The sequence below is a fragment of the Perognathus longimembris genome, chromosome 11, assembly GCF_023159225.1.
Source record: "Perognathus longimembris pacificus isolate PPM17 chromosome 11, ASM2315922v1, whole genome shotgun sequence".
Taxonomy (NCBI): domain Eukaryota; kingdom Metazoa; phylum Chordata; class Mammalia; order Rodentia; family Heteromyidae; genus Perognathus; species Perognathus longimembris.
The window spans coordinates 56323025-56347109 of record NC_063171.1 but is presented as its reverse complement, the minus strand read 5'-3'; the positions used below and the strand labels follow the sequence as shown (position 1 = coordinate 56347109).

General features: G+C 40.1%; 1 protein-coding gene across 4 annotated transcripts; it reads left to right on the top strand.

The window, feature by feature from the left end:
* The first annotated feature begins 159 nt into the window (after nucleotides 1-159).
* On the top strand, nucleotides 160-19553 carry Cd46 (CD46 molecule). 4 transcript variants are annotated; one of them, XM_048356993.1, is made up of 11 exons: nucleotides 160-411; nucleotides 3200-3388; nucleotides 3729-3831; nucleotides 4652-4740; nucleotides 5560-5757; nucleotides 9077-9259; nucleotides 11832-11879; nucleotides 15037-15078; nucleotides 17957-17992; nucleotides 18765-18825; nucleotides 19387-19553. In XM_048356993.1, the coding sequence occupies exons 1-11, from the start codon at nucleotides 264-266 to the stop codon at nucleotides 19481-19483; spliced, it is 1194 nt and encodes a 397-aa protein (XP_048212950.1). In that variant the 5' UTR covers nucleotides 160-263; the 3' UTR covers nucleotides 19484-19553. The 4 variants fall into 4 exon arrangements, with proteins under 4 accessions (XP_048212950.1, XP_048212949.1, XP_048212952.1 ...); XM_048356992.1 differs by having other exon boundaries at nucleotides 17888-17992; XM_048356995.1 differs by lacking the exon at nucleotides 18765-18825.
* Nucleotides 19554-24085: the final 4532 nt, after the last annotated feature.

The following is a 24085-nucleotide window of genomic DNA, read 5'->3' as shown; positions in this document are numbered from 1 at the left end:
CCAGCCTGGGCCCGGCCCGGCCCGGCCCCCTGCCCGCCCTCCGGGAGCTGCGCCGAGGCCCCGCCTTGCTTCCCTCTGATTGGCTCAGCCTCCAGTCACCTGTGCGAGGTGGGGGGGGGGCGCGCCGGCTCCGGCCACGCCCACCTGTGCGGTGGCCCAGCACACTTTGTGAGTTTTGGGGGATTGTTGCGTGTGATAACGGGGCTCAAAAGTGGCTCCCCGGCCCGGCGGACGCTCAGTTATCCCCGTCCATCTCCGGAAAGATGACGGGGTCCGCGGCGCGGGGCACGGAGCCTGCCTGCGGCGGCGCCACCCCGGGGGCTCTCCAGCCCTGCGTCCTTGGAACCGTCCGGGTGGCGGTGGCCTTCCTGCTGCTCCTGTTCTCCGGTGGAGGATTCTGCGAGAAGCCAGGTTTGGCGGGGTGGTCGGGGTCCGGGGGGGCGCCCTGGGTGGAGGGAGACATTGCCGCAGGGGCCGGGGCTCGCCTGCGGGCGGTGCGGAGCGCGGTTCCCCGCGCGCGCCCAGGGGAGGGGGGCGGCGCGCGGGCGTGGAGGGGCGGCTGTGCGGACCCCGCCCAGCCCGCAGCTGTGGGTATGGAGTGCGGTCACCCGAGCGGCGGCCCCCAGTGACAGCTCGCGGCGGGGTTAACCGGATCGTGCCCCAATCGGATGGGGTGCCCGCCCACCTTCTGCCCCAGGTGAGGTCGCTTGGAGCGCTTTGGTGCCTGGAGATACTGCTGGGGCCGGGGGGAGGGTGTGGTACCGCCCCTTCCCCTCTCCCCCTCCGTGTTCCCTGGGCGGAAGGGGAGGGGGGGCTCGGGAAACAGGGTACACTATGATACCTCCAGGGTTGGAGCCTCTCAGATCGAGTTATAGACTGTCTTGCGGTGGCTGGGTACCTGGATCAAGTGGGCTCACTGATATCTCCTGGTGGGGGAGGGTCACCTGCTGGGTGGGCCTGAGTTTGGGAGGAAATGGCTTGTGCTAGAGTTGTCCCTAAATAGGCTCTCAGCCTGGATTTAGCTGAATGGGAAAGGCACACTTTATATGCCTTAAAAAAAAAATCAGTGAGATCTACTTATTGCCTGATATAGAATTGGTCTTGGTTTACAAGTATCTATTTGCTTGATCGCTTTTGTTGTTGGATTTTTGTTTTGTTTTGACCCATGGAGTTATCATCTCTTTTCAGACCAATCCAGATAATAGGTAGAGTCATAGTTGAAAGGCACAACCTAAAAGAGAAATTAGTATCCTCAGCAACCATAGATATCAATATGGCTTTTAATCTGTAGTTCAGAAACTAAGGCCAAAGGCCCATCCCACTAAGTTGGTGTTGTATTTCACTGAGTGGGACACATATTGTGTGTGTGTGGTGTCTGTGTGTGTGCATGCGCACACGCATGCTTATTTGTTTGTGCCAGTCCTGGAGCTTGAACTCAGGGCCTGAACACTGTCCCTTAGCTTTTTTCACCCAAGGCTGGCACTCTATCACTTGAGCCCCAGCTCTACTTGGAGCTTTTTACTGGGTAGTTAGAGATAAAGAGTCTTGCAGACTTTCCTGCCTGGGTTGGCTTCCAATCACAGTCCTCAGATCTCAGCCTCCTGAGTTGCTAGGATTACAGGCATGAGCCATCACTGCTTGGCAGAGTTTTATTGTTGTTTATACTCTCAGTATCAGTACTCGTTTGTCACTTTTTAGGAGAAAGTTAAATATCCTATCTGGCCAGGGCTTACAGAAGTAGAAGATAGTCCTCTTGTTTCCTAGCAGAAAGTTCTTTGAAGAGTGGTGGTTAGGATATCTTTCTCTGGTGCTAAGGCATTGATAGCTGCAGGTTGCCTCTGGCTGCTAGTACTCCAATGCAGTTTCTTCCTGATTCCTCAAGGATGCATTTCACATGTGGTGGAGGAGGGAAAGGACAGCAATTGGGATAAGAGAAACAAAAAGCATTTAGAAAAATGTTTAGGGTAGATGTCAAAATAGAAGCTTAAGACTATAATAAAAAAAAAGGCCACGAAAGGTCTTTAAGATGTGAAGGGAAATAAGTTGAATGGAAGGTAATGAAATGAGAAAGGAAGAGGAAGAACAAGGCTAAGTTGAATGAAAACTCTAGCTATACTAGGCAAAAAAAAGTAGGTAGGTAAAATATTTCATTTTTGGAGCAACTCACTCGTGAAAACTTTTCCTTTCAGCTGAGTGATGTAATGCATATATGAGAATTTAAAAAATTGTAGCATTGAGGTTTTAACTCAGGATTTTATACTTGCTAGTGCTTGAACCTTTCTTGCTCTGGTTGTCTTAGAGATAGTGTCTCACTTTTTGCTGAGGTCAGCCTGGTCTAAGATCCTCTGATCGACGCTTGCTGCCGCAGCTGGTGTGTGAAACCACACCCAGCCTTTTCTGCTGAGATGGAGGTATCACCCACTTTTTGGCCAGGCTGGCTCAAACCACAGTCTTCCCAGTCTCAGCCTCTCCTATAGCTGGGATTACAGGTATGAACCACTGTGCCTGGCTTAACATTTTTGTTTCTGAATTATTTTTGTTTAAAAAAATTTAGTATTATTTTTTAACCACACTTAGTTAAAACCTAGTGTTAATCAATCCACAAATAAAGGCAGACTTCCTTGTATGCAGATTTGGCAGCTGCCACTAGAGACTCAGGACAGAGAAAAGGACATTACATTGGGTGATCACAAGGCCCTGGGTTCAAGCCACAAGTACCAGCGCTGCGTGCGCGCGCGCGCGCGCACACACACACACACACACACACAGTATTTCCAATCACGCAAGAGTAATGTAAGAAGAGTACTGTGTAATCAGACTTCTTAAGAGAGACATTAGTTCTGAAAATAATTTAGGATAAATCATGGAAAGATATGTGTTTCTGTGGTGCATATTTTCTAAGACCCAAGAGGGTGATACATTCTTACTGAATGGCAGTTCCGTTTATTCTGAAATAAAAGGTAACAAGAAGTGATTTTACATGAAGGTATGTTTATACTATAATCCAGAAGGGTTTTGGGTTTTTTTGCTAATATTACCACTTGCATAAAGGCAGAGAGCAATCATTCAGACTCTTGCAAAAGCCTTCACTCTGTTTGTTTGTTTGTTTGTTTGTTTAACCTACCTGCTGCCTAACTTCAGTCCCTGATTGGTGAAAGTAGTAGGTATATCCTTTATGTCCTTGTCCCCTTGTCCCTAGATACCTGTGAGCCACCACCAACTTTTGAAGGGATGGAGCCCCTTGAAAAATTTAAACCTTCCTACAAGGTTGGGGAAGAAGTGCTATACAAGTGCAAAAGAGGTTACTCCGTTGTGTTTTCCTTGCCCATGGCTACCACTTGTGACAAGAATCTGACGTGGACAACAATTAGAGATATCATTTGTGGGAGTAAGTAAACACAACTTATTACTGTGACTTCACGTTGCTTGTTCTAGAGTACTTTCAACTCATCCCAGGCGAAATATACCATGACAGCAATGATTTCTCACATTAAACAAGATTTGAGACTCGTGGGTTTTTGTTTTGTTGCTTTTTTTTTTTTTTAAATCAGGCTTTGAGAAACTTCCAGGGAGTCTTTTTTGGTCATTGCTTACCCAGATGATTGTGTATATTATATTTGCCCTCATAAATACAAAGAAAACAATACCTCACAATTTTTAAAATGCAGGTTTGTTTTGATTCAAATGTACCTATGTGTTTAACAACTCAGCAATTTGCTTTCTTTTAGGAAATTTGTGTAACACTCTACAGAACCCTGAATCTGGCTGGATCTACTATCCCAGTGGAACCTGGGCTTGGGGTAACCAGGCCCACTTTGTTTGCAAGCAGGGGTAAGTTGTTCCTCTGGGAAAGTAAGGTATCTATGTTGCTGATTCTCCAGGTTTCACTTCTTAAACTTTGCTTTAATTTTGCTTTCTCTCTGTGACAAAGTTACAGCTAAACAACCTTTGCTGTTTTATGGAGACAGGATGAACGTATAATTAAAGAGGTTATACTTTATTTTTTTTCCACCAGTCCTAGGACTTGAACTCAGGGCCTGAGCACTGTCCCTGGCTTCGTTTTTGCTCAAGGCTAACATTCTAGCACTTGAGTCACAGCGCCACTTCTGGCTTTTTCTGTTTATTTGGTGCTGAGGAATCGAACCCAGGGCTTCATGTATACGAGGCAAGCACTCTACCACTAGGCCATATTCCCAGCCCCATCCTTTAATTTTTTTTAAGAGCTAAAGTTAAAGGAAACCATGTTGTAGAGAAATTGCTTTACTGGGTAACAAGCCAAGTTGCTACACCAAACTTCACCACTACTAAGACTAATGCTGAATAAAAATAGGTAAAGGTTTCACACTGTCCCAACAAGAATGGAGTAATGGAATAATCCCAAACTAAGTGCATCTTGCTGCCAACAGAACTGATGTAGTACTCACAGGTCCAGATTTTGAGCTACAATAATGCTGCAACTCCCGAAGTGTTTGTTCCTGTAGACGAAAAACTCCTCATCTGATTAAATCACAGATGGAAGACAGCACTTCCACGATGTGCTGCTTAGGAAAGCTCTCCCTAAAACCACTGCATGTAAACATTGCCTGCCTTCTTATGTGTAGCTAGCTAATTCACTACTAAACAAACAGTAACTTCTTCTTGGCTCATTTAGATATTACTTAATTGGTCCAGAAACTCTACACTGTACGCTTAATAAAGATGCTGAACCTGTTTGGAGTGAAACTGCCCCACGATGTGAAAGTAAGTCCTGTGTGTGTGTGTGTGTGTGTGTGTGTGTGTGCACGTGTGTGCATACGTGTGTGCGCGTAGAATCAAAGAATTTAAAATTAATTTATTTTTAAGGATAATAAACTCAAATGGTGTAATATTTATTGGTTGGTATATTTGTTAATTTATTGTGCCAGTACTTGGGCACAAGTACTCTCTCACAAGTACTCGCAATCTCACTTAGCTTTTGTTGCTCAAAGCTGCCATGCTACCACTTGAGCAACCTCTCCACTTTCAGCTTCTTGCTGATTAATTGGAGATAATAGTCTCAGAGACCTTCCTATCCATGCTGACGCTGAACTGGGATCTTAAGATCTCAGTGTCCCAAGTAGCCAGAATTAGAGTCATAACGCTGCTAGCACTCAGCCTATCTGTAACCCGTCCCTGAGCTCTTCAGCTCAAGGCTCTACCACTTGAGCCACAGCGCCACTTCCCATTTTTTTGGTGGTTAATTAGAGATACAAGTCTCATGGACTTGTCTTCCCCAGGCTGGCTTTGAACCACCATCTTCAGATCTCAGCCTTCCGAGTAGCTAGGATTACAGGCGTGAGCCACCAGCGCCAGACTTGCTGTTTTGTTTTCTGAATGTTCATTTCTCCATTAATGGTTTGGCTTTGGGATATTAGAAATTCCCTAATAGATAGATACTGAATTCACAACTAGCTTATAGAAAATCTATATTGATGAACTTCCTGATAGCAATTTAGAACTTTGCTGTCTTTCATTTCTTACCTTGTTTTTTGCCTTTCATGTCTTCTTTTATTCTCCTCTCTTCCTTTAAAAAAAAAAAAGAGATCCTTTGTACACCACCTCCCAAAATTAAAAACGGAACACACACTTTCACTGATATCGATGTGTTTAACTTCCGTGAAGCCGTCACTTACAGTTGTGATCAGCTCCCTGGACCAGATCAGTTCTCTCTAGTTGGCCAGAAGATGCTGTATTGTGCAGGCAATGGGGTGTGGAGCAGTGACCCTCCGGAGTGCAAAGGTAACAGAGGCTGTCCCCTTCTCTGCTTGGGCTGTGGAAGGGTTCTGAAAAGAGTTCTATCTACACTTAAACAAAATGGGCCTATGAGCTTCCTCCTCTTGTACAACCATTTTCTGATTTAATTTCATGGAAAGTCAAACTCAAGCAAAACATAATTATACCTCTAGAGTTCCCTGTCCCTTACCCTCCCATGGTTTGGCATTTCACCTTATGTATGGAGAACTACTGTGGGTATGCATGAGTTAGGATGCTAACAAGAACAAACACATACTGGCTTTAAAAGCAGGATAATGTCTCACAGAGTTCATGTCACAGGGGATGGCAGAACACATTGTACTGGAATAACCCTCTTAATAAGAATAAGAAGTTCTGGACAAAAAAAAATTTTTTTTAAGTCTTAAAAATTTTAAGGCTAAATAATAGCCAAAAGCATGGCAATACTTTCAATTTTTCCCTTGAAAAAGAGCCACCACTGAATCCTAGCAAAATAAACACTCTTTTCAGGGACCATATGGAAGCTCTCTAAGGTAGGAGAGGGTCTAGGAAAGAGGATAATTTTTGATAAATACAAAAAAAAAATGAGCCAGGCACCGGTGGCTCATGCCTGTACTCCTAGCTACTCAGGAGGCTGAGATCTGAGGATTGCTGTTTGAAGCCAGGCCAGGCAGGAAAGTCCAGAAGATTCTTATCTCCAATTAACTACCAGAAAACTGGAAGTGGTGCTGTGGCTCAAAGGGGTAGAGTGCTAGCCTTGAACAAAAACAGCTGACCAAAAATCTCTGAAATCTTTATATTCCCAAGGAATAAAGTAGAATAACAAAAATATCAAGGAAATGCCCAAGTCACTGAAAAATATGCAAGATGCTTCTACTTTTTTTTCTTTCTCTTTTTCTTATTTTGATCAGACTAGAAATTGAATTCAGTACCTGATGCTCTCATTCATTTGCCAGTGTTTTACCAAGTGAGTCATGTCTCCAACATTGCAAGATGCTTCTAAAAAACCCATTGAGAAGAAAACAAATCAGGATTAGCGTGTGCTTAGATTGAATAAACACCAAAACACAACATATGAAAATATCAGCTAACGTACCGCTTAAGAGAGAAATGTGTGATGTGGACTGTTTGTATTAGAAAAAAACAAAACTCAGCAGTCAAATGACCTATGCAACTACCTTAAAACATAAAAGACCCCAGAGAGAGAAGCTGCCACCTGGATAAGGTGCAGACGCCATGTAGCTCCCTCTCCTGTGGGAACTATGGCCCCACTAATAAACCTCCTTATGAACCTTCAAAAAAAAAAAAAAACATAAAAGAAGAGCTAAATTAAGCCTAAAACGAGCAAATGGAAGGAAATGATAAAAATTAACTGAGAGACAGAGATAGAGAAATCAGTGAAACAAATAGCTGAAGTGTAAGCCTATAGCCAGACTGACCAAAAATAAAGACACAAATTATTAAGAAGGAAATTAAGAGCCAGGAGCCTGCTTCTCACTTGAATTCTAGCTACTCAGTAGGCCAGGATCTGAGGATCGTAGTTCAAAGCCAGCCTGAGTAGGAAAGTCAGTGAGACTCTTATCCAATAATCACCAAAAGAAAAAGCAAAAACAAAAAACAAAAAAGAAAATATCATAAAATAGCATGTTGACATCTAAAAGATGATGAGGTGATTACAATGTACTTTTTCTTCATTTCTTTTTCAGTGGTACAAGCCTAGTAGAAGAGTGCGTATCTAACATACAAAGTCCTGGGTTTGATTCCTTAGCACCACATAAACAGGAAAAGCTGGAAGTGGCTCTGTGGCTCAAGTGGTAGAGTGCTAGCTTTGGACAAAAAGAAGCCAGGGACAGTTCTTAGGCTCTGAGTCCAAGCCCAAGGACTGGCAAAAAAACAAACAAAACAAAACAATAATACAGCATTGCCTTGATACTAAAAACTGGAGAAAAATCTTGCAAGGAAAAAAACAAGCACATCATGTCTTTGGTCTGTTTATTTTGTGTCCTGGATTCAGGGCCTTCTGCTCTGGCTTGGTTTCTTTGCTCAGGGCTGGGTGCCCTACCACTTGAGCCACAGCTCCACTTTTGACTTTATGCTGGTTGTTAATTGCAGATAAGAGTCTTACAAACTTTTATGCCTGGGCTCACTTCAAACAGGATCCTCATTGGCTACAGCTGAACACAGCAAATGAATTGAGAGACAGGTCAGTGGAAATCCAACATGATTTGAGAAGAAAATATGGGGGAGTGTGTCAGCTAGTCAACTGTTTATACAATTGCAAGTTCTAAAACAGAAGCATTGTTTGAGGAAATGTTAGCCAAAAGTTACCCAAATTTAATTCCAAATAACCACGAACAACCACTTCAGATCTAGGAAATCCATTGAACTTTAGGCAAAGTGAATCAATTTTTAAACTTTACTTCTACCCTCAGCAGTTCAGTAGTATTTGTTCAATAAAACTTCTAACAGATCAAGGGGGGAAAAATTTGTTAGTAAGAGTCCAACAATAACAAAACCAGATTACATCCTAAAGGCTAGAAGATATTGGAAGACATTGGTGTTGGTTAAGCTATTCAAAGAAAACTTAACAACACGTGACCTGGGTTCTGTATGGATGAAAAATCTAAAATGGATGGTGGTAACACTGCAACGTATTTTCAGATATAACAAATCTGAGGTAATCTGTCACCGGTCAACCTTTCACTATAAGAATTTCATTTGTACTAGTACGGGGGCTAAGTATTGGTGGTTAACTTTTATTCCTGGCTTTTTGTGCTTGTGTATTCACTTGCACCATAAAATGGGTTTCATCATCTCTAGGTTGCTTTCAAAATACAAGATTTAGAACACTTAACTCCCAGCCTGTGTATGTTCTTTCTGCCCAAGAACGTGCTCACGTGTCATTGTGTGACTAGCTGGCTTCTCTTCAGGTTTGAAAGTTCTGAGTGTCACCGTCTCCAAAAAGCCTTTGTTAACCTTTTTCAAAAGGCAGCATATTGTTACCAGTGGCATCATGACTTTGCAAGATCCCTAGCGCTCATCAGTTATCCAAAGTTGCAGCAGAACTTGACTTGAATTTGTCTTGCAGTGGGACCTTTCTCAAACAAGGAATGAATTATAATGATATTCTTTTCCTTGTGGAGGAGGAAGGGGTGAGATGGGATTCTTAGGTTTCTTTGAATCACGTAGCTAGAATGAAAATGCCTTTTAAGCATCTACCACACACACACACACCAACACACACAACTTCTTTAACATCTTGCATTCTATTTCTCGTCTCTTCATTCTTACTGGAAATTAATTCTTCGATTTCTCTTCTTTTCAGTGGTCAAATGTCCATTTCCTATACTTTTAAATGGAGAAATTACCTCGGGATTTGAAAAAAACTTTTCCTACCAGGCAACCATTACAATTGAGTGCAAAGAAGGTTTTTACCATAATGGCACCAACACATTTGTCTGTAGTGGAAATAGTACTTGGGATCCCCCAATACCAAGCTGCCATAAAGGTACAAATAGGTTCTGCTTTTCCTGCTTCTTGATTAATTGTTTGGGTTTTATTTCCTTGTATTTAATATAAACTCTATCTTATATTTATTTCTATGTTGTAAACATAAAGTTTAGGTCTGCCATAATATTCTACTGTAATTGAGTTTTAGGATTTCTGGCATGTGTTGTTTAGATCATTCATGTGCCTCTGAGTTTTGCTTGTTCAGCATTTTTGTGCATAGACTATGGATGGCAAGAAATTTTCAGCTGATTGAAGCATAGATATCTCTAATGAAATAGATATCAATCTAATTACTCTAATTAGATTAATAATTAGCTACTGCTATCTAATTAAATCCAGAATGAAGGCATGACTCATGTAAGTGAAATAGTTCATCCAGACACCATTGTCTTCTTTTCCAGGGTGACTTTCTCCCAGTCCCAAACTTCCAACTTTAGTTTACTGAGGCTTGGTAATTTCCTGCTTATATTTTCCCAAGAATATTTCAAATTTCTGGTGAAAATATAGTAAGTTCCAAGAGTTTGACCTAGTATATATATTATCTTTTTTTTTAACTGTCATTTCCACCCAGTACCAAACCTACCATTACCACTGTCTCAGGTTGAGTAATTTCCTGCTCATACTTTTCAAAAATCCTTTAAATTCTTGGTGAGTTTGTCAGATACCCTGTACATTCCACATACAGTCTAACTCATTCATCATTTTTATAATAAAAGGAGGAAGACTATTGTTACAGCCACCTTACTGATTATCTGTAGTGATTCTGATATTTTCTTTTCATAGCCCACATATATGGACATGCACATACCTTGGGAATGATGTATGTTGTACAGACTTACAATGTGTTTAACTCCTATGTAAAATGACTTAATATCTCCATTACTAGGTCTAAGACTTGTAAGATGTCATTGAAAGCACTTAGCGCAGCATTTCAGGAAACTTGTGTAGGAAGCTATTAAAAGTATATCACTACTAGAGTTACTACTCATGAAGAGGAAAGATCATGATTTCTGTTTGTAAATGTGTTTTGTGTATCATCAACTTTGCTATTTTACTCTGGGTTGTTTTTTTTTTGCCCAGTTCTTTATATGTAACTGGTAGATCTCTGCTGCTAACAAAACATGACCTATATTCCTACTTCTTCCTTACTCCCCTTCCCCACCTAAGAAAAGTATTCTTTGTCTTTTACTAGGCCATTCTGTTAGGCAACAGAAACTAGATTTCATATTAACTGAAGGGCATGGATAGGCCTTATCACTGAAATAGGACAGAGGGTGTCATGAAGGAACCACTGATCAGCACTGTACTTGAGACTGCATCAAGACCATCTTGCTATAGAGAAAGGGATTGTTCTCCAGATTCGGGGCTGTTATTTCTTGGTTTCTCTTCTGTTGAAGCAGAAGCAAGAGACACCAGGAATCGTGAAGAGGGCATTCACCAGGATAGAGTAGGTACAGGATCCAAGTTTGGCAACACCTAACTCAGCTATTGTTTCTATGGGTTTCAGTGCCACTTTGGTTTAAGGGTATTTTAGCTGAAAACAAATTATGGGTCCTAACTTGGTCACATATTTCCTGTTCTCCTTATATAAATATTAGGGCTTATGTTATTTATACTTAATGCATAAAAGTAGGGTTTAAATGTAGAGCCTTGTGCTTTCTAGGTAAGCATTCTACCATGTGGGCCATGCTGTAGCCTATTACTATTTTTGGCTGCAGTTCATTTTTCAGATAGAATTTTGCTCTTTGCCCTAAGCTGGCCTTGGACTAAGATCCTCTACCTCTGGATTATAGGCATGCACCCATCTGGCTGGTCTCTCCTTAATATATTAAAGGATGGGCAGGAATTACATGGGAGCTTCCTTGACCGCCTTAGCTCTGAGTACTGCAAGGCAGAGAAAGATGATTTTTGGCGGGCTGATACGTGAACAAAATTAAGAATGTAATGTGAAACGTATACACATTGGTTCATCTGTATTTGCTCACATACTCCAAGGGAGTATACCCATATTAAGTTTGTTGATAGGCTCTTTTGAAAGAGCTGACTATCAGCATTTTATAAGGGACTTGCGAAACAATGATTTATCTTCGTGTTTGATAGAACCAATTATGGAAGGAAAAACATCAAAATGTGTGACGATAGGTTGTCAGTAATTTCTAATCAAGTGATAAGAAATTATATGTCAGAATATATATCACAGTTATCAACAACACAGATCTATGTTAGGGTAGATCTAAACGTGATAATATGAGAAATGACCAAGAAATACTAATTTGGAAATAATTCAGCTGCTCATCGTAGAGTGTGGTACTGCTGGTTTTCTTACAAAGACACCTATGTTTACCCCTAACACATTACTTTTCAGATGTATTAGCAGTTAACTTCTAGGATTTCCAGTATAAAGTGTAGGGTTTTACTGACCATTCTCGTGTGTGCCACATATATTCTCAGAAGTAGAAGCCCCAGGGCCAGAAAGTACAGGCATTTTTTACTTGGATAAGCCATCTTTTCTGTAATCTTACATTAATAAGGGCTAGTGAATTGATAAGATTTCAAATTTGTTTTTCCAGGTTCTAGACCTACTCATCCCAAGAAGCCCCTGGTGTATAAATATCCAGGTTTGGTCATTCTTTAGCCTACTGATAAAGAACAACATAAGTGATAGATGAACAATGATAGCTTATTTCTTTAGGTGTTTTCTTTTTGATCAAAAGGCTTGAACGCAGGGCCTGGATGCTGTCCCTGAGTTCTTTTGCTCAAGGCTAGCACTCTACCACCTTGAACCACAGCTCTACTTCTGGTTTTCTGGTGGTTAACTGGAAATAAAGTGTCTCATGGATTTTCCTGCCTGGGCTGACTTTGAACTGTGATCCTCAGATCTCAGCCTCCTGAGTAGTTAGGATTATAGGCTTGAGCCTCCAGCACCCAGATTTTTAAATTTGTTTTTTTTTTGGCCAGTCCTGGGGCTTGGACTCAGGGCCTGAGCACTGTCCCTGGCTTCTTCTTGCTCAAGGCTAGCACTCTGCCACTTGAGCCACAGCGCCACTTCTGGCCATTTTCTGTATATGTGGTGCTGGGGAATCGAACCTAGGGCCTCATGTATACGAGGCAAGCACTCTTGCCACTAGGCCATATCCCCAGCCCCAGATTTCTAAATTTTTAATAAGGATAAATGATTTTTTTAAAATCTACATTTAATTCTTTTTTTTTGGAGACAGTCCCACTACCTTGCCCATGCTATTTTCAAACTCCTGGGCTACAGTCATCCTTCACTACAGGTGTATACCACTATACCTAAAAGTCCATATTTATCTATGTATATTCAATTTACATCTATAGAACATATATATTAGAGTATAATCAAATATTATATACTCATATACATATATCCATATCCTTTGCCTATTTTTCTATCTACTAGGTATTTTTATTGATTTATGAGAACTTTTTATAACTGAAGCTCTTTTAGTATAAAATGAACATAGTTTTGTATTTGTCAGCTTTTCCTTTATTATTGTATTTTATTACCTTTAGTGATACAAAAGGGTTACCATTCAAAATGTCAGTTTATGAGTACAATGCATCTTTGATGAATTTGCCAGTTTTAAGTTTTTTATACTATTTAGGACATAGGTTTTTTAGATAACTTTTCATCATAAGTGCAATATTCAAACATTTTTGTAAAATTTCAAATATTACAAAAATATAGAGTAAAAAGGAAACTTTCTAGTCCATTAACTAAATTAATTACTATCAATAGCTTAGGGTTTCTATTTCTGTACTGTATTATTATGGGTAAGTTGTACATGTACTTTGGCTTCTTTTCTTTTCCCTTTTTATTTAATTTTTGGGGTATGCATTATTAGTACTGTGGTTTGAACTCAAGATCCGAGTGCTGCCCCTTAGCAATTTCATCCAAGGCTAGCACCCTACCCATGCAAGCCACAGCTCCACTTCCAGCATTTTGGTGGGTAATTGGAGATAAAAGCCACAGAGACTTTTCTGCCCAGGCTGACTTTGAATAGAGATCCTTAGATTTCAGCCTAAGTGGCTAAGATTACAGGCAGGAGCCACTGGTGCCCAGTTTTTATTTTATTTCTGCTTGCCATTTTAACAATACAATTAAGTGGCATTAACTTAATTAACATGATGGTGACAGCATGACAGTCTGTCCTTCCAGAGCTTCATCTCTGATTGAAACTTCTTCATCTACTAAGCAACTATTCCTTGCTCTCTCTCTCTCTCTCTCTCTAGCACCTACCAACTGTTATACTTTCTATCTGTATAACTTTGCCTATTTTAGATACTTAACATGATGTTCTTAAGGTCTTGTATCATGTGTTAGGACTCTATTCTTTTCTCTTGCTGAAGAATGTATGTATGTATATGTGTATGTACTTATGTATTTATATATACATAGATCTATATTTATATAATCTATTACCTATCTATGTCTATACACACACATAAATGAATACATGCTGTCTGTATTCATCAGTTTTTCATTGATGTGACAAAATAAAAAGGAAGAAAGATTTGTTTTGACCTATAGTTTCAGAGGATTCAGTCCATAACCAGGTGACTTTATTGCCATGGGGCTGAAATGGTGAGGAAGAACATCATAGTGACAGTTGCTTGTTCATCTCATGGTGCAGGAAGAAGAAGAGGGAAAGGAGGAGGAGGAGGAGGAGGGGGAGGAGGAGGGGGAAGGGGGGAGGAGGAGGGGGGGAGCAGGTGGAAGAAGAGGAATAAGCAGACAGGAATAAGACACATGCTTCAAAAGACACAACCATCTTTCTCCCACAAAGCCCAACCTCTTAATTTCCTCAACATGGTGCCATAGAATTGTGACTCATCCCATCAATGGATTCATCCACCAATTAAGTCAGGATCCTCAGGATCCAATCCCCACTCAAAGACTGGAGCCATCATTTGAGGACCAAGACTTCAACACATGAAGCCTTTTGGGTATCCATTCATATCCAAACCACATGTGTTGATCAGCAGTGTCTTGTCCCTGGGTCTGCACTAGTCTTTTGTTTCCTTGGCTAAGTTTGTCCCTAAGAATTTTATTTTTGGGCTGGGGATATGGCCTAGTGGCAAGAGTGCTTGCCTCATATACATGAGGCCCTGGGTTCAATTCCCCAGCACCACATATACAGAAAGCGGCCAGAAGTGGTGCTGTGGCTCAAGTGGCAGAGTGCTAGCCTTGAGCAAAAAGAAGCCAGGGACAGTGCTCAGGCCCTGAGTCCAAGCCCCAGGACTGGCAAAAAAAAAAAAAAAAAGAATTTTATTCTTCACTATTTTTAATGTCATAAGAGTATGACATTAGTTGGAGGTATTCACATGGAGCCTTTATTTTGTTGCGGAAGTTTTTCTTCCATTCCAGATTAATAACTGAAGCATTTATCTAGCCTCTTTTTTTTTTATCTTTCTGCTATAATTAGCATCCTATTGAATTCACAGGCTGATTTTGAGAATATACTAAAAATAAATGTGTATGCTAGGCCTAAACATTATTAATGTGGGGAATCTTAGTGGACAGGAAGAAGAAAGCTCATAGTCTTGAATACAAGTTTATCAAATTTATGATACTACTTTCAATGAGAAATATTAATGCAAATTTCAAAGGAGAGTGAAACTTTAAGGTGTTTTATACAAAAGTCAGAAATCAACCATGAATTTAAAGGATTTTTAAAGCTTTATTCTTTCATTTACTTCTTTTTAAAATTTTGTTTTATTTAGCCAATCCTTCCTCTTTTTTTTTTTTTCTAGGATATCCGGAACCCAGGGGAGGACTCTTTGACCAAGAACTAGGTTCTTATTTTGGCTGCTTATAACCTTGCATTTTTGAGACCTTATTTATATTTTATATGGACATATTTTATCTTCCAATTATTAGCAGTTAAGAAAGAAACCACATATCACAAATCATTGGTGATAATTGACATTTATGGCTACTTCTGTGCAGATGTCATGACAAGTAATAGTAATAGTGTGTGTAGGAAAATCTAGGTAAGTAGAGTTTTAAAGAGGTGTGTCTGCTGGAAGACTAGTAGGGTGAGATGAATTTCTTAAATGCTATTGCTTTTTTTTTTCTGTTTAGTTTATTGATTCTAGGGCTTGACCTCATGACCTTGTACTCAATCAGCCTGGTTGGCTGGTGCTCTATCACTTGAGCCATGCCTCCAGTCCTGGTTAACTCAGACATGGAGTCTCATAGACTTTTCTGCTCAGTCTGGCTTCAAACCATGGACCTCCAGATATTAGCCTCCTGAGTGGGTAGGATTACAGGCATGCATCACCAGTACCTGGCTAGTAATACTATTTATAGGCTAAAATACATAAAACGCAGCCTGCTTTCAACAGGATAGTGTTCTTTTGTAAAGACAGTTTGTATATTTTCTTCCTGTTTATATATTTTGGACATGAACCTTGAAGTTCTATAAATTGGGTTATATTTTATTTGGGTTATATTTTGTTTGGAAAAAGTAAGTTTCGTGTACTTTTCTGTAGGCTTACACGGTCCACACATTATATATTAAATGAAATGAAGTATGTCCCTTTCAGTATATATTAAATGAAATGAAGTATATCCCTTTCAGGGAAATAACAAGATCTCCTAATGAGTAAATGAAGATATAAACCTATTTTTTTCATTGACTTAGACTAGCTTCAGAGTGGTTAACTTACTTCAGCTTATTTTTTGTTTGTTTGTTTTAGTATAGTTTTTGGTATTCATTGGAGATTTGTTCCATACCCTACACCCCAGGTATTAAAATCTGTGGGTGGTCTCAAGCTCCTTTTATGAAATGGTCTATACAGCATTTACAGATAATCTGGAAATGCCTTCGCCAAGTCAGCCCTAGACTACACCTAATATATAATACAGTGTAAATGCTGTCTTAGTGGTTGTTATATTTGTTTAGGGACTAATGGCAAGAAAACATGTTCAGTACTGATAAGTTTTCCACCCTCAAATAGTTTTGATTTGCAATTGGTGGAATCCCCGGATTCAGAACCTGCGGATCTAGATGGCTGACTATACAGGTGGACACTTAAATCCTGATGAACCCACCACAAAGTTGATGGCTCATACCTGTCATCCTAGCTACTCAGACTGAAATCTGAGAATCACAGTTCAAAGCCAGCCTTGGTAGGAAAGTATGTGAGACCCTTATCTCTAATTAACCAGAAAAATCCAGATAATGGAGGTATGACTCAAGTGATAGATTACACAAGCCTTGAGTTAAAAAGCTAAGGAAAAGTTCTCTGACCCTAAGTTCAAGCCCCAGTATTGGCACGTGCGTGTGCGTGCACACACATGAAACATCTCCTAAGGCAAAATCCCTTTGACACCTAACCCCATCAGAACAGTATAGCTTAGCCACACCGGGCAGTTCCTGGTTTTGGCTTACTGGGAGCCATGGCTTTCTGCCAATGCTGGGTATCTTGAGACCATATCTTATTGCTGGGCCAGGACAAGATCCAAACTCAGAGCTCAGAGTTCAGTTTCTACTGAATACACATCACTGACACACTATTGTAAAGTCAGAAAATCTTAAAAGCCAAACCCTCTCAAGGTGAGGACTGTCTTTCCATTTTTACCTTCAAATTCTGTGGTCTGACTAGCATTGTGCCAACAAGTCTGATGCTTTCATAGATTGTTGGACACCTGTTTATGAAACGAGAGCAGAGGTAAGCATAACACTTTCCACGTGGACTGACAATTCAGTAAATATAGTGGTAGCTTACAAGCAGAGATACAACAGGCACATTTGCAAAAGTTCAGATTCTGTAGGTTTATTTAGTGTCCTATGGATAGCCAAACCTGCACATCTAGTTTTCTCTGCATTCCTGTGCCCTAGTGTCTTCTAGGTAGCTAGGGCTATGTCTTTATTTGGGGGGGGGGGGGGGAGTGTCTACAAGAATGGAAGAAAGACAAGAAAAGGAGTTGATGTTAAGATTAAGTATTATTTATGAAGGATATAAATAGCATCTATATGATCAATTAATAAAACATGTATAGCTTACTCCACATATCCACTTACAAGGAAAGATATAGATTTTTAATTTCTTTCCAAATCATTAGAAAAACTGACGCTGGGCATCAGGGGTTCATACTGTAATCCCAGCTACTGAGGAAGATGAGATCTGAAGATCACAATTCAAAGCCAGTCCAGGTAGAAAGGCTCATGAGACTCTTGTCTCCAATTAAATAGCAAAAGGTAGAGGTGTGACTCAAAGGGTAGCGCACCCACCTTGAGTATAAAGCTAAGCAAACATGAAGCACGGAGTTCAAGTCTCATTCTGTCACACACACACACACAAAATCAAACAGATAAATAAGTGAACTAAACACACTATGAGGGAAATATATTTTTTTAAATGACTGTCCTCAAAGTTAGTGATACTTCTACCTTTTCTATGACAAGCTTCACTATATGATTTAGGGCAACTACAGAACAAAACTCACAGAAACTCACAAATCTGACCCTAAACTGAAAACTGGCTTAAAAAGATTTCATGAACAGACTTGGGGTATATTAGCAATCATGTTAAAATTAGAGAAATGTTTGCTTTAGTATTTACATAATCTCAACTAAATACTTTAACCCCCTTCTAGAGACCAATGGTGAGCATTTGTGTCTAGATGTGGATGTGTTCACCACCTTCTGTTCTTATTTTTCCTTAGATGCATGGATCATTGCTCTGATTATTCTTATTTTCAGTAAGTATCCTCAATTTGATAGCACTTAAATCAAAACAATACTGTAAAGTTCATTCTAAGAAGTTTTTCAGCTTTGGTAGTTTTTGTTGAAACTTGACATTAAACCATCTTAGTAAAACCACAATCTTTTTTATATGGTATCCTATCTTTCATTGATAATTTTATATTATGTAATATGTGACCAATTATATTTGCTATACATGTTTTATATATATATATAACATATATACACATGCACATAAACTTATAACTACCATATGCTTTAAGTTATAATAATACACTATTTCTGTCAAATATGGTGTTTTTGTGGGTGTATATGTGTTTATGTGTGTGTGTATGCCAGTACTGAGGCTTGAACTCAAGACCTGGGAGCTGCCCCTTTGTTTTTTGCTCAAGGCTGGTGTTCTACCACTTGAACTGCAGCTCCACCTCCAGCCTTTTTTTGATGGCTAATTGGAGAAAAGAGTTTTATGGACTTTGCTTCCCAGGCTGACTTAAACTTCAACCCTCAAATCTCAACTCCCTAGGAGCTCTAAATGTCCTTTTGATACTTTTCAAAATTAACCTCTGATTCCTCTCTGCCTTGCCATGGATTGTGTGATTCCAAGGAGTTAGATAATAAAGAAACCAAGTAGACTATAAACATGCTTAAATACCCATTTGCTACCACTGAAATAGAACCAGCATTTGTTTCTTCTGCTTAAATTCAGTCCAAGTAATACGGTTTCAGACTCACAAGTTTTGTGTTTTTCACCCCCCTCGTTTCTTACAGTTGTTTCGATTGCTATCGTTTGTCTCTGCCTGTACAGATTTCTTGACCAGAGAAAGAAAGGGTAAATGAAAACATTTCTTCTCACTTGTTAGGCTTTCGTAATCTCAACATGTGTTCATCCAGCTTTGTGTGTGTACTCTGTATTGCACGCATTCCCTCCCCCCTCACTGGGGGTTGAACCCAGGGCCTCATACTTGTTACACCCCCAACACACATAACCTTTTTAAAATGATGCTTGCATTCACATGTCCTAGAAAATCCATTTCTTGAATAAAAATACTTTCAACATCATGGCAATAAGAGGAACCTATGTATTTTCTTCAGCTGATAATAGAATTGTAAAAAAAGGTTTCTTGTGAGATTGGAAGTTTAAGTTCCTTAGTGAACGACAGGGCATTATGAGACCTTCCCTACTCTAGATAAACCACTTTCTAAAGGGGAACAAATGGCCAAAATTACAGTTGTACTCACCATTTTATGATGAAAATTTCCATTTACCTGTCTCACTTAGCTGTGTATCACATGTCTCAGCTAACCAATTTGATTTCATTTAGTTACTTACATTAACAGGGGGATGAAGAATAGCACTATTTGATTTCTCTGTTATGTTTTCATTTTCTAGAGTGAAGCCAAGTAAAAGCAGTAGTGTGGCCCTGGAAGCTAAAAGTTCCAGGGTTATCAGTACACCGTCAACTCAAAAAGTCTCCAATCCCGAGTGATATATGCAGAAACATCACTTCGAAGAGTTCAAAGATTTTAAGTTAATGCGCCAGGGTGCGGTGATGAAGACAAAGTGTATTTTTCATCAAGTCAGATTGTCTTTGGAAACTCATTTATACAAGATTATAAAATGTACTGAGTTACTTCTGTCTTTCTAATGGGCAGCTGAAACAAGATAACAGGCCATGACTAATCTTGAGGTGCCACTAAAACTTGGTACCCACATGGGTTTGGTGTAAACTGGCAAAGTGATGGTTTGGGAACCCAAGTGCCTTCCTGCAGCCTTCCTTTCCAAGTACAAAAACAGATGCGTAAGGAATCTTACTTTTAAGAGCATTCACGTCATCAAAATAGCCGAGTGGTTATAATATTTGGATATAATTTTCTCCTTGTTGGCTCTCAGCTAAAAATAAGATCACCACTGGTCTGAAACTGCTCCCCCTACCCCTCTCCAGGCTCCCATTCGTCTTCCTAGCCATCCTTCCTAGCCCTGCCTGGCTGTTGTTTAACTCTCATGTTGCAAGTCCAAGTGATCCCAAACCACAGATGTCTCTTCCTATGTAAGTGTTTTCATTACCTGGTGATGGTTTTCTCCTGATTTTGTTTGTGCCAGATAAATCATCCCTGGGTAGGTGAGAGTTAAGAAATTAATAACTGCTGATGCCATTCATATTTTATATGACCTGAGGGAACCGATTATCATGCTTTTCTCCATGCATGCTATTTATTGTTTCAGATATCTGAAGCCTACTTTTAATGGGGCGCAACTATAAACCGCTGGGTGCTTAACGCTGTCTGTGCTGAATGTAACATTTCATCAGCAGAGACAGCTTGAAACTTGCAGTCAGCTCAGACAGTTTGCAAGAACACTGAGCAAAACCATCAAATTAACATTGAACAGGGTTTTCTAGTTGCCTCTCAAATGTTTTAAGCATCCAGCAAACCTTTCTAAAACACTGAAGAAAAGAATGCATTTCAAAAGACTATTCAATTAGTTTAGAAAGTATATTATATCATGAAACCAGAGCCATCCCAGGAATTTGGAAGGATGTGTAAAAAATGTGATCTTCCCACAAGTTGAAATCAAGTTCCATAAGAAGATACTGGACACCAGTGCAAAAAGACAGGATTCATCCGAAAATGCCCAACAAAGATAGGAAGGCATGGATTTAATATATATTCTGTGAATTCCCTCAAAAATCAAAGGTGCTTTAAAAGACTAGGCCCATCTCTCCTTTCACAGAGTTACTCAATGAATTCTTTGTAAGATTTGCTTTGTGCAAAAATTGACTTTCTTTGAACAGAAATTATCTGTTCATCAGCTGGATGACATATGACTTCAGAGTTAAGTTCTCAAATTCATTTGCCAGGTCCCTCAGTGAAAATCACAGTTACTTTATGAGCCTAAGGTTTGTGTTTCCCTTCCACTCTTTTCTGTCATTGATTTTTATCCCATGTACTTAACTAGCCTTGCTTCTTTCTGATGCAATAATCACTATTTATTTATTATTTATTATCGATGTACTTATTATTTAGCTCTTTCCCTTCCTCCATTCAGCACACACCTAGCAGATGAGAGCTACAGAGAAGTAAACTTTGCTTCTTTCTGAGAAGAAGAAAGGAGAAAAAGATGTGATTTTTATCATGAAAAGGTATTAGCTTTCTGTTGTGTGTGGTTTTTTTTTTTTTTTTTTTGCAAAAAATGGCTTTGTTCTGGAAAATATTGTGGGTATTTAGCTATCAATATCCTGAGCCTAAAATATGTCAACAGTGAAGATCAAAGAGGGAGCTCAAAGAATCCCTTCCTGTTCCCCTTGCTAAGTTATTGATGTTTTCTCCTATCATTTAACATTTATACAGACAGGTTTTGGCTTGGACGGAGGCTTATACAGTTCTGTTCCCTCCATCCTTGTATCTGGCTGCCTCTCTTAGCAGAGCAGCTACAAATCCAAACCTAACACTGCTTTTGATCCCAAAGGGGAGAAATGAATACAACCAGTTCATCTGAAGAACAAAGAGGAGGAAAATGTCCCTTAACTTGGTGAATATTGCCAATTCCAACTTTACAAGTTGTTTCTCTGTATTAGAATGTATTTATAGTCTAACATATATCATATTTTAATATACTAAATGATAATATACAGTGGTATTATTTTAGTATATTTACCATAATAAGCTATAATAGTATATATCATTATCCTATATAATATGTAGTATATATATTATATGTGTATATTTAATTTATAGTGTTTACAGTGTTATAATATATTCTGACATAATTGTGAGGTGCCAGACTTTGAAGTCAGGCCCCACCACGTGAACCCCATTTTAGAATCGAACCCTGAGCCAATCAGATTTGTACCTGTGTTCTAATCTTGCTTGCACACCTGATTGTTGTAACCTTGTTCTTTGCCTTTATAAGCCCTGTGTAATCACAGCTCGGGGCTTCCTCCTAACCTCCGCTGTGTCGGAAAGACTTTTTATGTACAAGAAGTTGAGGACTCTGTGTCCCCTAAGAACAATGCTAGATGATGGGACACAGTGAACACAGGGGGTGTTGGGGATGCTGTGGCTGAGTTCTGGCCATGGGTGGCTTTGTTCTTCCCATTTACGTAATTATAGATCTGACCCACACCTTCTATCTAAAAGTAAGTGATGACATCACCGTTAGGACCTGAGTCTCTGTACATTGAGCTTGCCAAAGGAAACATCTCATCTTTGTATCTCTGAAAGACAGTCCAGACTAAGCCAGTAAGTACTGCAGAGAAGGGAACAGTCTCTTCATTCGTGTTTATACTGAAGGAAAACAGTAAACAACTCAGGTAGCACTTGACGCTCAGGCAGAGTTCAGCTGTGATCAATAGAGTCCCCCAACCCATGCAAAGAGGCCTGTAGGCAGGAAGGGGAAGGCCTACTCAACCACATCATTTTCCATGTTGTACTGTAAATTGTTACACTGAGTAGCAAAAGTGGCCAGGAAAAAAAAAAAAGTTGCTCTTCAGACTCCCCCAGATTAGAGAAGAGGGGTGAAAATAGATACTGTCTTACTGTGGGGGCATGTGTTTTGCCATCTGCTTGGATACTTGGGAAGATAAAAGTTTGAGCAGGGGGAAAAAACGTTTTAAAAGCCAAGTACTAGTGACTCACGCCTATAATCTTAGCTCCTGAGGAGGCTGAGATTTTAGATTTGTGGTTCGAAGCCAGCCTAGGAAGACAAATCTGTGAGACTTTTATCTCTAGTTAACCAGGAAAAAAAAAAAGCCAGAACTGGAGGTTATATGGCTCAAGTGGAAAAGCATCAGCCATAAGCAAAAAAGCCAAATGAGTGTGCAAGGCCCTGAGTTCAAGCTCCAGTACCGGCACAACCACCCCCCCCCCCCAAAAAAAAAAGTAGGAAGTGCTTAGAAGCAAGCAGTACTAGTATACTATTTTTTTAAAGTTAATATATTTTCAATATTTTATGCTTAAAAGAAATTTACATTTACAGAAGTTCTGCTTCAATTTTATTTTTCAATGATATTTATATTATATATATATATGTATATATGTCAGCCTGTCTATTATTTAAATATGGAGGAAGGTTTTCTTTCAGTTTGTTTGCCAGGGAAAGTTAAAATACTTTTTGTCAGCTACAAAAATGTATTTGCAGAAAATGTCTCGAGAACTTTTATTGGGTTTTTGAAAACTGGCTCAAGCCTGGCAAAATAAAAGCTGTGTGGCTTGCAGGACTTCCACTTGTGCTAGTGTTTGTGTTCAATCAGAGCTTGTTTCTAACTGCAGCCTATCTCTAACCACGCTACCGGCCGTTTGCACGCAGACCTCAGTCACGCCAGGCTTCTCTGCCTCGCGTCCTCTTTACCCCTGTCCAGCTCAGAGGGGTTCAGTGACACCCCGACTCGGGGGAGTAGTGGGGCAAGTCCAGTTTTCTTTCTTTTTTTGCCAGTCCTGGAGCTTGGACTCAGGGCCTGAGCACTGTCCCTGGCTTCTTTTTGTTCAAGGCTAGCACTCTGCCACTTGAGCCACAGCACCACTTCTGGCCGTTTCCTGTATATGTGGTGCTGGGGAATCGAACCCAGGGCTTCATGTATGCGAGGCAAGCACTCTTGCCACTAGGCCATATCCCCAGCCCGCAAGTCTAATTTTCTTAGCAATATACAGTTAAAAACCCTAGTAGCTACTTCAGAAAATCCACCCTCAACTTCCACCATTTGTCCTTGCTTCCATATTCCTAGTGCATTTCCCCCCTTGGGAAACGAAACCTGTTGAAGTTAGCCACATGTACGGATCTATACACGTGTATCTAAACCTGAGATACAATTTGACATCACCTTAATGTCTAGGGCTAAGGGGGAAAAAAAATCCCAGGAAATAAAACAGCTTGAGTTGTATGTAAATAATAGGATTGGGTTTTGTTTATGCAAAGATCCTGCAGCCTTTGCAGGTGTTAATTAAATCAGATGGCTAACTCTGGGATCGCACTGGTGTTTCTCACCCCTTGCTGCATATGGGGATCACCTGGGGAGCTTTAGTGACACCTGGGCCCCACCCCCAGAGGCGACGGCTTTAATGGATCTAGGGTGTGGCCTGAGTAGAGGTTTTTG

Excerpts from the sequence above, each read along its gene's own strand:
- Cd46 (XM_048356992.1), top strand. The coding sequence starts at position 264 with ATGACGGGGTCCGCGGCGCGGGGCACGGAGCCTGCCTGCGGCGGCGCC. Across the intron at positions 3,389-3,728 it reads TAGAGATATCATTTGTGGGA|GAAATTTGTGTAACACTCTA; the intron begins GTAAGTAAACAC and ends GCTTTCTTTTAG. Across the intron at positions 4,741-5,559 it reads AACTGCCCCACGATGTGAAA|AGATCCTTTGTACACCACCT; the intron begins GTAAGTCCTGTG and ends AAAAAAAAAAAG.